Raw genomic sequence first — 13,111 nt, 5'->3', positions numbered from 1 at the left:
TTGCCACTGACTTCAATGGGAGCAGGACTGAACCAGAGGAGCCCTTTCAAGTGTGCAGCGTAGCATGGAAGAGGTCTGTAGTGGGTGAAATAGACCCAAGGGATTCCTTAGGAGAGAGTCAGGGACACCGCCCAGGAAGGGGGCAGAGGAGAGAAAAGCAAAGATGTGGGCAGGGTGGAGTTCTGGAGAGCTTTGAAGATGGAGAGCCTGAATTTGAGAGAGGAAAGGGAGTGGAGGGGGGAGGGCAGTGCTGCACTGTGGAAAGAGACCAGGGCAGCAGGGCAAGAAATGAAGATAAGCTTGGCTCATGGCAGCTGGATTTTGGATGAATGGGGAGAGGGGAAGGCCAGGAAAGAATGCGTTGCCAGGGTTCCGTGATGAGTACACGGTTTAAATCAAAATGTAATATTTCAGCGTACGGTTTTCTACACGTCTCTCCGAATCTCTCCTGCTGCTCATTCAACTCAAATGGCTTCATTTTATAAACCGCTAGCTTAGCAGGTCTGTGGATTTTGGTGGAGAAAGCAGCTTGGCCAACTCCGAGCAATATTGGCCAAGACAAAAAAATAACATAGAATCAATTGGAAAGAATATCCTGGCTGACCGCAGTTCATCCTTTGCCAAATCTGTGCTTGGCAAATACACATCTCCAGATAAAGGCACTCACAAGCCTCTGTGTGTCTGGGGATACGGTACACTGAAATAAACACAACACCCGTTAATTTAATGATGCGCACAATTACAATTTATCTGAACACATCTGCCTGAGCAGCTATTTTAGTCAACGCACTCATTCAAACTGTTCGTTTTTCATTTGCTCTTTTTTGTTTATTTTTCTCCTTCCTTTTTGTTTTTTTTCCTTTCCTTCCTTCTGCCTCTTCCCCATTTGTATTGCCCTGTTCTACACATGTTCGTTCTGATGTATGTAATTCATTGCTTTGAGGGGACAACTTCTTTTCCTTATTTTTTCCCTGTTCAAAAACAAAACAACACTAAAGAAATTCCATACAAAAATGTGTTAATGTAAAGTTACAGGTGACACATTTTAAGGTGTAACTGTTGTGTATTTAAAGCTTTGATTCCCACAGCCCCATAAGAATAGCTACATATTAAGGCATAACTATTAACAGCGTGGGTTTGATCGTGCAATGTAAGATTAGGCCCGGCTTAATAAAACAAAAATAACACAGAGGTGCAATGTGGGTGCATTATGTTTGAGAAGGAAACTATAACTCATAAATGTCCTGACTTCTGTACCTTTTAGGATGGGGTTTTTCCAAAGCATTCAGTAATGGCCTAACTCTGAATGCTGCGTTGTGCTGAAAGCCTTTGCAAATCCTGCTCCTAAACTTCCTACCAACACGTAATATTGCCACATGTAGAGTTTTAGAGTGGGGGATTTGCATTAAATTTATGTTATGTTCCTGACATCTTGACATCTGTTAATTGAGGATAGTACATGGGGAAATGGTAACTGAAAACCTATAAATATTGTTGCTATTATTTATTATTATTTTTACTTCATAGTGCCCATAAGGGTGCTAGGTACTTCACAGATAAACACATAACAGGCAAGAAATGAAGGGTGGTCTTGTGGTTAAAGCAGCACCCTGGGCATTGTGTATTCGATTCCTGTCTCTGTCACAAGTTCCCTGTGTGACCATAGCCAACTCACTCAAGGTCACACCCTTACTCAGGTTTAGTAGCACTTTACTCTGTGAGTGATTTCAGTGAGACCATCTGTGGAGTGAGGTACTACTCAGTGTGACGGAGGGAATTAAAATCTTCCCCTTCAACTCCTTGTTCCTCAGTTCACCATCTGTTAAATCGGAATAATAATGCAACTTTACCTCAACTGGAGTGTTATGAGGATACATTTATTAATGATTGGGAGCTGCTGAGATGCAACAGCATTGTGAGCTAGATAACTAGGAGAGGTCTGTGTCTCGGAGAGCTTACAGTCTAAATTCAAGCTACATAATAAATGTGTGATCATTCACAGCACCCTGAGGTGGATCCTCCCATAACATACCATTTTGCCTAATGTGTAGTATATGTAATATGCGGTGAGGGTGGCGACACGCATGCAGTCTAGGGTGAAACTCTAGTCTGGATGGTTAGAAGAAGCATCCAGATTTGGGGGTGCTATGTCAAACCCATCCCTTTAAGGGTTCCTCACTATTGGTAAATACAAACCCGCCTTGCCAAGAGAGGGATGGGAGGGCAATCATGTTGCATCAGAAATGTTGAGGAAGAGGAGGTGACTTTGTGTCTTACAAGAAGGAGGACAGAGTAGGTGTTGAGGTCACCCCATGGAAATGCAACCTGCAGTTTATAGGACCAAATGTGGGGCCAGTCTGCCTGCCTAGCTATCTAGCCATCTACCTGTTACTGACATGGCCTTCATCACTGTAACATCTGAGCTGCGAGCATGCTTTTTTCTAACCGCCTTGCGTGAGCCTGGACTTTCACAGCTTGCAGGATGTCTCCAGGATGTTTTCATGAAGTAAGCCTTTGCCAAATGTTTATAGATCTGTTACAAAACAGATGTGCTCTCTTTTTCTTCTTTTTTTTAACCTTCTCTCTGTTGGTAAGGAAGAGTTTTTGTGTAGTAATTGCAGGCAGGTTGGGAGATGTTCTCTCCATAATTCTCTGTCTTATGAAATGTTTATGTAACATCTTCCACCAATGGATTACGCAAGTGAGCCGAATAGCTTTGATAATTTTCCATCACCCACAATTTGTTTTTTGTTTTGTTTATGCGGGTTTTTTTCCCACCAGGATTGGGTAAGAAACCCATCAATTGGCTGTCAGAGTGAGCAGACCCACCAGCCAACTAGTGAAGGGACCAACCAGTCAATGAGGGAAGGGACTTCCTTTAAACTAGCTTGCTCTCCATTTGCTTTTTATTTGGGGTCAGAGGCCCCAAAACAAACTATGTCAAGATAGGGAGAACATCTAGATTAGATTTGCCGGAACAATTCCTTTTCTGCACCCCAGTAATCCTTTAATGCAGTAGCTTCATGTGATGTATTTATGTCACCCTCTAATGGATCACCAAGAGGATAATTTGCCTACTATTTTACTAGTCTTAGAAGATCCCCTTTAGCTCAGTTGGTAGATACCTATGGTTTTGCAGATGAAGGTCTTGAGTTCTAGTCCCTCCTCCCGGTGTATATGATCTGTGTAACAATAGTATTTGTTGTTTGTGGCACATCATTTTGCTTCATCCCCCTGCAGAAATTTCTCCCTGGGTTGGGGCACAGTGAGTATATTCCTAATAGTTTGCTGTGCAATCTGCAATTGCATTTTTACTGAGGCAGATTGCATAATTTCCCTGAATTTAACATAGAAGAGAAGGAAACCTACCGTCTCCCTGCTGCCCTTCTGTTCACTTGTACCAGTCTACCTTGACCTCCGTACAGAGACCCCAGAGAAACTCAGCACAATCTGACCTTCATTTTGCTCTCTAGCTTAAAATCACAAGAGCTGAGACACTAACTTTTATCATGGGTCTCCTTTATAGTTGCTGATTTTTCAGAAAGTCCTAGCTTCTGGAGTCAGGTGATTATGTGAGAATCTCTGCTTTCTTTTTTAAAAAGGTAAAATTCTGTCCCTCTTGGTCTGGTGAAAAGGCTTGAAAACATGGCCTAGGTGCACTCAGAAACCAGAAGGGAAAATAATATTATTTTAAAAAATCTCATGATAGCAGCCTGACTCATAGTTGTTGAATGCTTGGGATTGGAAATCCTGTAAAGCTTTCTCTGGATGAACCAAAGATGGAAGGATCTGCATAAACACCCCAAACTTTGTGATTTGGATACATCCCAAACATATAGTAGTAAACAGATAAGAAGCAGCCGTTACGCAGGGGAGGGATGGAGTAAATTTGAGTCTAACACTAATGAAATAAGGTGCAATGGAGAAGAGTTGGTTAATTACACCCAGAGTTCCTCCCATCTTCTCTGGAGAAAACTGGCAAATTCCAGGAAGTGGGGGACAAGCTGTTGGAGATGTTGTTTTCTAAATTGGGAACCAGGTGGGGGTTTTTTTTTGTTTTTTTTTTTTGTTTGTTTTTTTTTTTTTTTTTTGAACAAACCCACCTCTGGATCTGATGTGTTGTGATGTAGCTACACACCCTTTTCTTCCTGGAACGCTTCCAAATCATTCCGTTTAGCAGCTGTAAAAATTGATTTCAGTTTGGAAATGGCTTGTGGTTCTTGAATGCTCAGCTCCGATTAGGTTCAGGCAGAAGAAAGCACCTCTGTCTTGGTGTGGGCACGGTCACTTTTCTGTCGGTGGCTGTTTGGATTCGGATTCCTGAGTCACGTGAGCCACAGACACATGAATCCCTTGGCAATTTGCTGGATCTTTAATTGTAATGATTGCAAGTAGGGGTAACTTTTTTTTTTTAAATGTGGTTGTTTCTGGTAAATCTATCTTCAGAAGGAAAAGAACTTGGTGATGATGAAAGGGTTGAAGTGGAGTGATGGGCTCAGAGGAGAGGAAATGATGTATTCCATAGGGCCTTTCATTTAATGGTCACCAACTCAAACACTGCCTAGATCAATAGTGATCAAAAGGTTTTACCATCTGTCAAGTAGAAGAGCACTCCCTCCTGAGAGGTGGGGAAGAATTAGAATTCTCAGCCGTCTTTGGAAGGGGTTAATATTGCACAGTAAGCTTATGCAGTGTATATAGCTACAGCATGTTGCCAAAAAGAGATGTCATAATTCTGGTTTTTGTGTACTACACCTTTAAATGTGTAAATTAATCTTCACAGGGGCAGCTTCGTTTCTGTGCTTCAGTTCAGAGTGAGAAAGAGAGATTGTGTTCTCTCTCTTTCTCTTGGAGACTCTTATATTTGTTCTTTCTTAGTTGTTTTTCCTCAATCTGTAACAAAAGCCCTCTTGACTGAAAAATGCATGCTTTTTGCTCATTGTTTGTGGGAAAACCTAAGTTTCTTGTCTCTCTCTCTGCTGGTAGGAAGCTATATATTACTCACTCTGCTCTAGCATCTCAGGACACTGGAGAATTAAAAGGTTTTGTCTCTTCAGCGATCTTGGATTCTGTCATTAACTACCCCTCGTAGCAAAAGCCATCCCAGATTCTAAGAGAGAGTCCACAATCCCGAGCCAAAGCATAGGGTTTTCATGACACTGGGAAAAATTAGACCTGGATCAGGACTGTCACTTGAAAGGACCCAAACTAGAACCCCAGAACCAAACCCTCAAAGATTTGGCTTTGGATCAGAATTTTGCCACTTTGATCCGTTTCAAGAAAAGACCTATTTGATTAGGCCAAAAAGTTTCTCTCTGCTCCCTACAGATGCAGGATACAGTCCTCCCAGTTGAGGATGAGCAAGACCCTAACCTGGTGTTGCACTGATTCCACTCAGCCTGCCATGGTTACGTGTGAGCATTCCTTTGTTCTCCAAAATCTATTGTCCATCCCATGGGGGCGCCATATCCCAGTGACAAATTACACCTGATGCAACAAGAAGCAATGGGTTTTGCCTTGTTTCGGAGCAGAAAGAATAAAAAGTAACTGGGAGACCAATGAACCGGACAAACTCAAAGCTCCAGTTCTGATCCCTGGTGAATTTTTCCTGTCTTAGAAATCTGGATTTGAATCTTGCCTGAACTTCAAAATAGGGCAAGCGGTTCCGGGGCTGACTCCAATACAGTGTGCAAAATGCTGCTCGCCCGCTTGGCTCTGGGCAAATAACTTTGTTTTCCTTTGCTAGGCAAGTCAAATAGCATTTGTTTGCCCATTATCACAAGTGGTGTAGTAGATTTAGTGCCCGGACAAGTGAACTTTCAAGGCTGGCAGCCACTCATAAATGGTACTGGTTTTCATGTGCTTTAATCTTACCACCGCCTGTTCTTCTCCTCTCTGTTCTCCGCACCCTCATGGCCACCGCTGCCAGAGCAGGGAGATGCCCTGTAGCCAGAAATGCAGTGGAGTGCACCTGAAGCAGGTCCTAGAAAGGGGACTAGTGACTTAGCCACCCCACCAATTTCCATGCATTACCTGATGTTATAATACTTTGCTTTTCTTCCAAGATCCACAAAATGTTTCAGAGCCTTGATTGAGCAGACCACTTAAGCACGTGCTTGACTCGAAGCAGCATTGAAGTCAGCGGGACTTAAGTGCTTTAATTAGAGTGCCTTTAATTAAGGACACCTCACCTCCTCCCCTTGGTGAAGTGGGTCAGTAGACTTATGCCACTTTGCAGGTGGGGACACTGAAGCAGAGTGGGGAAGTGACTTGTCCAAATTCACAGATGTTGCTGCAGAGCTGGGGATGGAACCCAGGAGTCCTGACTCTCATTACTAGACTTTACTGTTGGTGTGATGCCGAGCACAGGTACAATAGAGAGGATCTTCCCCAGGTGCCCCAAACGCCAAGCCTGCTAACTTCCTGAGCCTTCCACCTTGCTCTGGCTCCTCATAATCTGTGCATGCTTCCTGCTGATGCAGCTAGTCTCCTCTCCCCTGCAGATTAAAACAGAAGACCTCGGTGATTCCTTGCAATCTCCGGTACAGCCTAGATCAGGCCACCTAGGACAAGGATCATCAATGATGCCTGGAAGCCAAATCACCGGGGTAAGTGGCTTAGCAGCCTCAAGAACTCCAGGAGTCCTTCGTGGCACCAGTTCTGGAGCATTCATTGCTTGAAAGCCACTTTAAAGAGGTGCTGGAATGGCAATGGAGAAGGCTTCCAGAGTCAGAAACTGTGAATCCTGATTCAATTTGCTTTGCAAAGGTTAGGTTCACCCCTAGAGTCACTCAACTGACTTGGGCCGAGTTATATCAGAGACGAAATGTATTCCTTGGGGGAGATTTTTCAAAGGCCCAAAGAGCAGTTAGGCGTCTAACTCCCATTAACTTCCAATGGGAGTTAGATGCCCAAATGTTGTTTGTGCCTTTTAAAATCTCCTCCCTTATGCTTGCACCTAAGATGAAAGGAAGAAATTCACTCTTGAGCAGAGCCCTTGCCCAAGGCGTAGGCACCACTTAAGGTCCCACAATGCTCAAAACAGGGGCCAGATTTTAGAGCTCATCACATTGGCTGCTGAGCTCCTTTGAAATTCTGATCCCAATGTGAGTGCCAAGGACTTGGTTATCTGACCCTTATGGGCTGAGCTGGTGCATAGACCTTGTGAATTTCACCCCAAGTCCAGCCTCCAGGTCACACAAGGAGTCAGAGCTGGGACCCATGGTGGCATAATCGGGAAATGTTGTGCTTGCGACAGTCAGGAAATGGGGGTTTGGTTTCCATGCAAAATTGAATTTTTTGGTTTGTTTATTTTTCTTTAATTTTTTTCTGACATTTTCTGAGTTGTTGTCAAAACCCTGAAATGCCCTCCTCCCCCAGTGATTTTTTTAATTGTTTTTTTTTGTTGTTTTTGTTTTTGTTGTTTTGGAGGGGGGGCAACTGAAAACCAAAATGTTTCACTTTTAAACTGAAAAATGTCAATCGACAAAAAAGAGAGAAACGGACAGTTTGGGGGTTTGCTTTTTTGACAAAAAAGGAAAAATTCCATTTAAGCAAAAAGCCAGTGCTGGAAAAGGTTTGGGTGAAAAATGTGGGAGCAGCTTTAGTTCTGTAGCGTTCGGGGAGGGGCGGGGGGGCAGGGGCGAGGTTACCCGAGTTGCAGTCGATTGCAGCTGAAGGCGGAAGCGGAGGCAGGGAGGGTGGAGGGGGTGTCTAAGTGCTACTTACAGAGGGGAGGGAATTGGGGAAAGGTTCGGGTGCTGTGTACGTGGCAGATGCATCTGACCTGCATTGTTTCTTCGTTAGGATATGAGTTCTCTTCACACGCTGCAGCAGCTTGTACTGGTGCCCGGTCCTATGCAATCAGTTCCTCAGTTCCTGCTCTCTCAGGCCCAGGCTGGGCAACAAGGTAATAGCCATAGAGTGCTCGCTAAAACAATTAATACAGTGCCCTTGGTACAGGTGGAGTCACAGGCAGGTACGCGGAGTGATTCAAGAACCAACCCACCCCAGAGCCTGGAGTAGATGAGCTGGTGATATCCAGGGCCAGGCATTGATCTCTGTGGCATCGATCCACTGACGTCAGGAGAGTCACTCCAGATCAAGGCCATGGTGACCAAGAGTGGAAACTGGGGTTCACTGTCTTGCTCCCGTTGTTACGGATCATGCCCTTCTGTATTGCCAAAGCTTTTCCCTTTGCCCTCTCTCCTGCATGATAGCTCTCTCGCCTGTTGTGCCTGAAGCCAGGCAGCTGCTCCAACCAAAATGCAAACTAAACTAAACCACTGGGTGACCAAATTCTCCCCTCTCAGGTTTGCTCCCACAGCTGTACTTCTGTGCAGCAGCAGCGCCGCCAAGGGGTTGTGTGCACTGATCTCAGGCGTGCCTCAGAGAAATGCCTCTCTCAGTTGAAATGCAGCACTGCATCTGGTTGGGTTAGTCTCAGGTCAGATGACATGGAAACACCCAGGAGCCCCGTCTTTATGGGGAACCCGCTCTAGCTTCTAACTTCAGTATATTCTTTTTGGAAGTAAACTTTTAAAAAATACATGTGCATTACACATGGCTTAGGCCAGAGTTGGTCATGGAAGGACAAATGTAGATCCCAAGGCTACAATCTGATCTACGTAGATGGAGCCTAGTACCCATGCTGAGTAACCTTTTGACTTCAGCGGTCTTAAAGGTCCCCTTGTATGAACCAGATTGCAGGATTTGGGCCACGGATACTTTAAAACACACGATCCTGAGTGGACAATCCGTCTAGCGCAGATGGCTCTTAAGCCGTTATCTCTGCCAAGTGCTACTGAGTAATTTATCAAAAAACGACTTGCTGTACATGTAACAATAATCTACTAAACTAATTATCCTGAACGGGTAGGATCAGAATCATCTGTCACTGAACCGCAGGCTGTCAGTACCAACGCACTCATGTGCGACAGGAAAAGCATCGTGCTGGAAAGCAGCACTCTGAGTGTAAATGTGAGAAAAGTATGGAAGATTTCTTGGGTCCTGATATGTTGGACTCATAGGTTCATACAACTGAAGGCCAGAAGGGACCATTATGATTATCTATTCGGATCTCCTCCATAATACAGGCCAGAGGATTTCACCCAATGATTTCTGAATCAAGGCCATAACTTTAACTCCCTGACAAGCCTGCATCTCTGGTACAATTTCCCTCCTCATTACAAGTTTTTATTTTTCTGGGTGGTGGAGGGAAGGAATGTGTTTTGCTTTCACAACAATCGTGAATAAACCTCGACCAGCATGTGATTATTCTGGAGACTTGCACAATCTGAGCCAATCAGATTATTCTTTCTATGATGTACATTTTATAAATCTAAATGTTAAGCACCTGATTTAAATTCCAGGAAGACAGTCAATGCAGTGAGTCTCCTCCAGTTTCCGGAAGCCACGGAGCTTTGTTTTATGAATTAGTTAAGGTTGTTACAGCACCATGGAGGTAATAAGCATGGTAAAAGAGCTAAGTATGGCTATCCTGATCATCTGATTTCTGCAAGACAGTATTATGATTTATGCAGAGCCCAAAATGAGCCGGGTGCTTTAATGGTCAAAGAAAAGGACTAAGTCTCTGTCCGAAGGAGCTATTATATAATCTCAAGAGTCAAAAGAGTTAAAGGTGTCCTCAACTCTTTCACTGTCTGACATTTAAAAGAGTGATACAAAGGTTCGGGGGATTTTCTACAGAGGCCCTGGTTTACTCCGTTTCTTGGCAATCACCCAAAAGCTTTCATCGTAAAAGATTCTTTTGAAAGTTTACTGACCAAACACAAGAAAGAACAAAAAATCAAAACAAGCATTTGTACTGACACTGAAATTAAGTAATTCTGTGAAACAAACTTAATCAAAACGTGTTGGTCGCTCTCCTTCGGAGGGCAGTGTCTCTCATTTTTATTAACGACCTTTGATGAAAAAGAGAGTCCGAAGTCTCCTTTGAAGAACCCCGAAAAGGGCGGAAAGTGGGAGGCATAATTCATCCCCTCATTATTGTGTCCACCAATTAGACCTAGTGTCTGCCACTCCAATTTTGATCCATTAATTTCCAGACCCACGTCATCTTGTTTAAGTCCAACCTCAACCTTGAATCTTATCAGTAGACATTTTTCTGTTTGGACTAATCGGGTCTCTGCGTCTTGTTTCCTTGCACCTGTTCAAAACATTCTTTCTTGACCTACTTTTCATGGTTAATTCCCAAGCGGGCAAAAAAAAATAAGTTATTGCGACACCTTTTAAACTTTTTACAGTTGAGCTTACAGTTAGGGTAAATATTTAGGCCCAATAACCGTAACAGAGCTCGGTCAGATTTTAGATGTGATGTGATGAGTCAGAATAATTAACAGGAGGGAAATGGGCCTGGTAGGTTAAAATACCAAGATCCAGCAATGATTCAACTGTGGTGTGCTCATGTAACAACCGCCCAACACATACCCCAAAGTTTGAAAGCACAGAAATCTACTGCTAACTAACTAACAGTACTAGGTTTCCCACCCCTGTAGTACCTAAGCGCAGATACCAAAAAGCTATGCACACCTATGATGCTATGCAGTTCCCCCATCTGTGAAATGGAGATGATGATGTTTACTTTGGAGATCTATGGATTAAAAAGCTCTATATAACAGGTCGGTTGCGTTGCTCTACAAATATCACAGGACTGTTGTGCCCATCAGAATAAGAAAATGTCTGTCTGCACTAGTACAAAGAATTAGGCCCCAGTTCACTAAAGTGCTCAAGCACGTGCATAAGCCCCATTGATTTCAGTGGGACTTAAGCACATTCTTTCACTGCTTAAGTGCTTTGCTGTCTCTGGAAACAGTGTATGTCTTGCCTGCCAGACAGTGTGCCATGTCCCATAGAAGGTTCAGCATATCCCCTCTTTTGGCACTGTAGGCTCCAAGGCCCAGCAGTGCTGTGTGACATAGAGTTGTCTAGATATTTAAGGCGAGGCCAGTCTAATCGAATCTCTCTCTCTTCCTCTCTCCTCAGCTTTGCAACCAAACATTCTCTCCTTTCCCCAGCAACAGAGCAGCCTCATCCTCTCGCAGCCTGGACCCAGCCTAGCATCACAGGTAAACTACCTTCTGGCTACCTCCGCTGGAAGCGGGATCAAATTGATTCTTGGCATCACGTCAACAGCTAGCCAGGATCCGCAGCCGATTTGCGCCAAGAAAGTGGACTGCAGCCCAGGCTGCGGGGATTCACACTCATCTGTGAACCTGCCTCCCCCTGCGAGAGAGGAGAGGCAAGAAAGGGGTTCCATCTCCATAGCTCATTCCAGCCTTGATTGAGGCTGCTTGCAAGGGGGAAGATCCGTGTCACTTGGTGGGTGCTCGTTTGTGATTGTGGACTTATTGTTCCACCCAAGCTTCCCGTCTTTCCATCTCCTTCTCCAACCCCTTCCAAACCACTCCCTAGGCCAGGAAGCCCTTGGCTTGCCTTTGCCTCAGTGAGATGTCATTCTTCAAAGAAGCCAACAAGTTCCTTTTCCCCACCACCACCCGCACCCAATCCACAGTGCTTGTAACGCCCCTGTCCAATCACAATTGCAGCTGCAGCTTCATAACTCATTCCCACCGCATTGTGTTGCCTCCCTTCCTTGCCCCTGCATGTGTTTGATTCCTGCATAGATCATAAAGCTCCTCAGGGCAAGGCCAGTATCTTTTACAGCCTTGTAAAGCACCTGGCCCCATGCAAGTGCTTGTAAACAATAGTGGTAACCTCGGAAGCCTTTCCGATCTGCATCTGCTTTTGATGATTTGTTTGCCTTTGTGGCGGCCTCTGTTCATTCCCGCTTGTTGGCTCTTGGCACCTGTGCCCTGAGTTTCTGGCACCGTTTGGAGAGAGCCACTTGCCCCTCCCAGCTGCTCTTTCAGATCCTTCAAGTCCTATGTCCTTCAGTGGGATCACGCAGAGACAGTGCTCTTGAGGAGGTACAGGTTCTGGTTGGTCACTTCTCTGTGCAGGCAATGGAATTTCATAGGTGCCAATTTCAATTTCCATGGGGTGCCAAAAACCTTCCTCTGCTCATCAGGCAAACTGAATACTTTCCAGGCCTGCGCCCCACATGTGTCAAGCAGAACCCTGATGTAGAAACCTTTTTATCTTCCTTTTTCCCCATGCCACGCCGGGCTTTGGGGGGCTCAGGTGGGACGCAAAGTTAGACCAGCCAGGAGTTGGAAATTCACAAGCCAAACCACAAGGCTGTGCAGAGACACCCCCAGCTTTGCCCTTCTTAGTAACTCAAACAGCTGCTCTCTTGATTTTTTGAGGCTGATAAGATGAGTCAACGGTTCATCCATTCGTTTTTAAATGCCCACCCTTCGCTCCACGTATTTGCTGTTATTTTATCGCTGTTACCCCCAATGAATGCCAGCTCCCCGTTACTGACCTAGGTTTTGTGTTACAGCCTTTTTCTAGCAGCCCGAGCTACATCCTGAACGTTGAGCCCACCTCCCCTAAAACAACTTATTAACACTTCTCATCCCACACTCCTCTGGAAGGATCATTTTGCCCACCATTGACATGCCCACTCCTCAGCAGTGGGATGTGGCAGCTGTTTAACGGCACACAGCCACGCCAAGCAACGTTTGTTATGGCAGGCCAGTGCAGAAAATCCTGTGGCTTTTCCGTGGTTGTGACTCCAGTTTTGTTTTTAACAGGCAGTGGGACGATCAGGGCTCCCTGGGCCGTCTTTAGAGCCACAGCACTTGCAAGTTTCAAAACACATGCCGTCTTCAGCCGTATCAGACGAACCCAGTGACCTGGAGGAGCTGGAGAAGTTTGCTAAGACTTTCAAACAGAGGCGAATCAAACTAGGGTTCACCCAGGTGAGGGGTAAAAGGCAATCTCATGATGAGTGGTTTAATAGTGAGATACACAAGGTGGGGGGGATTGGGTATGGATGTGGGCATGGAGAGGAGGGGCAGGGTTGGGTGCAGATGTGGGTATAGAAGGGAGGGGTTGATGCAGATATGGGCGGGGCGGGGAGTTGTACAGATGTGCACTTTATGGGAACACCACCTTGAAAGCACAGATGAACAATGGATGAACAAACCCTTCTTGAAGATGCATCACCTGTAACCTCAAACCAAGC

General features: G+C 45.0%; 1 protein-coding gene across 1 annotated transcript in view; it reads left to right on the top strand.

The window, feature by feature from the left end:
• Nucleotides 1-13,111, top strand: part of POU2F3 (POU class 2 homeobox 3) — a 53,105-nt gene that overhangs the window by 27,550 nt on the left and 12,444 nt on the right. The window contains exons 3-6 of the mRNA XM_048827150.2: nt 6,504-6,608; nt 7,807-7,909; nt 11,005-11,087; nt 12,678-12,845. Coding sequence (XP_048683107.2) covers nt 6,504-6,608; nt 7,807-7,909; nt 11,005-11,087; nt 12,678-12,845 — 459 coding nt within the window. The remainder of the gene's footprint in view (nt 1-6,503; nt 6,609-7,806; nt 7,910-11,004; nt 11,088-12,677; nt 12,846-13,111) is intronic.

Source organism: Caretta caretta, chromosome 22, assembly GCF_965140235.1.
Source record: "Caretta caretta isolate rCarCar2 chromosome 22, rCarCar1.hap1, whole genome shotgun sequence".
In the NCBI taxonomy this organism is placed as follows: Eukaryota; Metazoa; Chordata; order Testudines; family Cheloniidae; genus Caretta; species Caretta caretta.
The sequence above is the reverse complement of the archived record's forward strand: the minus strand, read 5'-3'. Positions and strand labels throughout refer to the sequence as shown.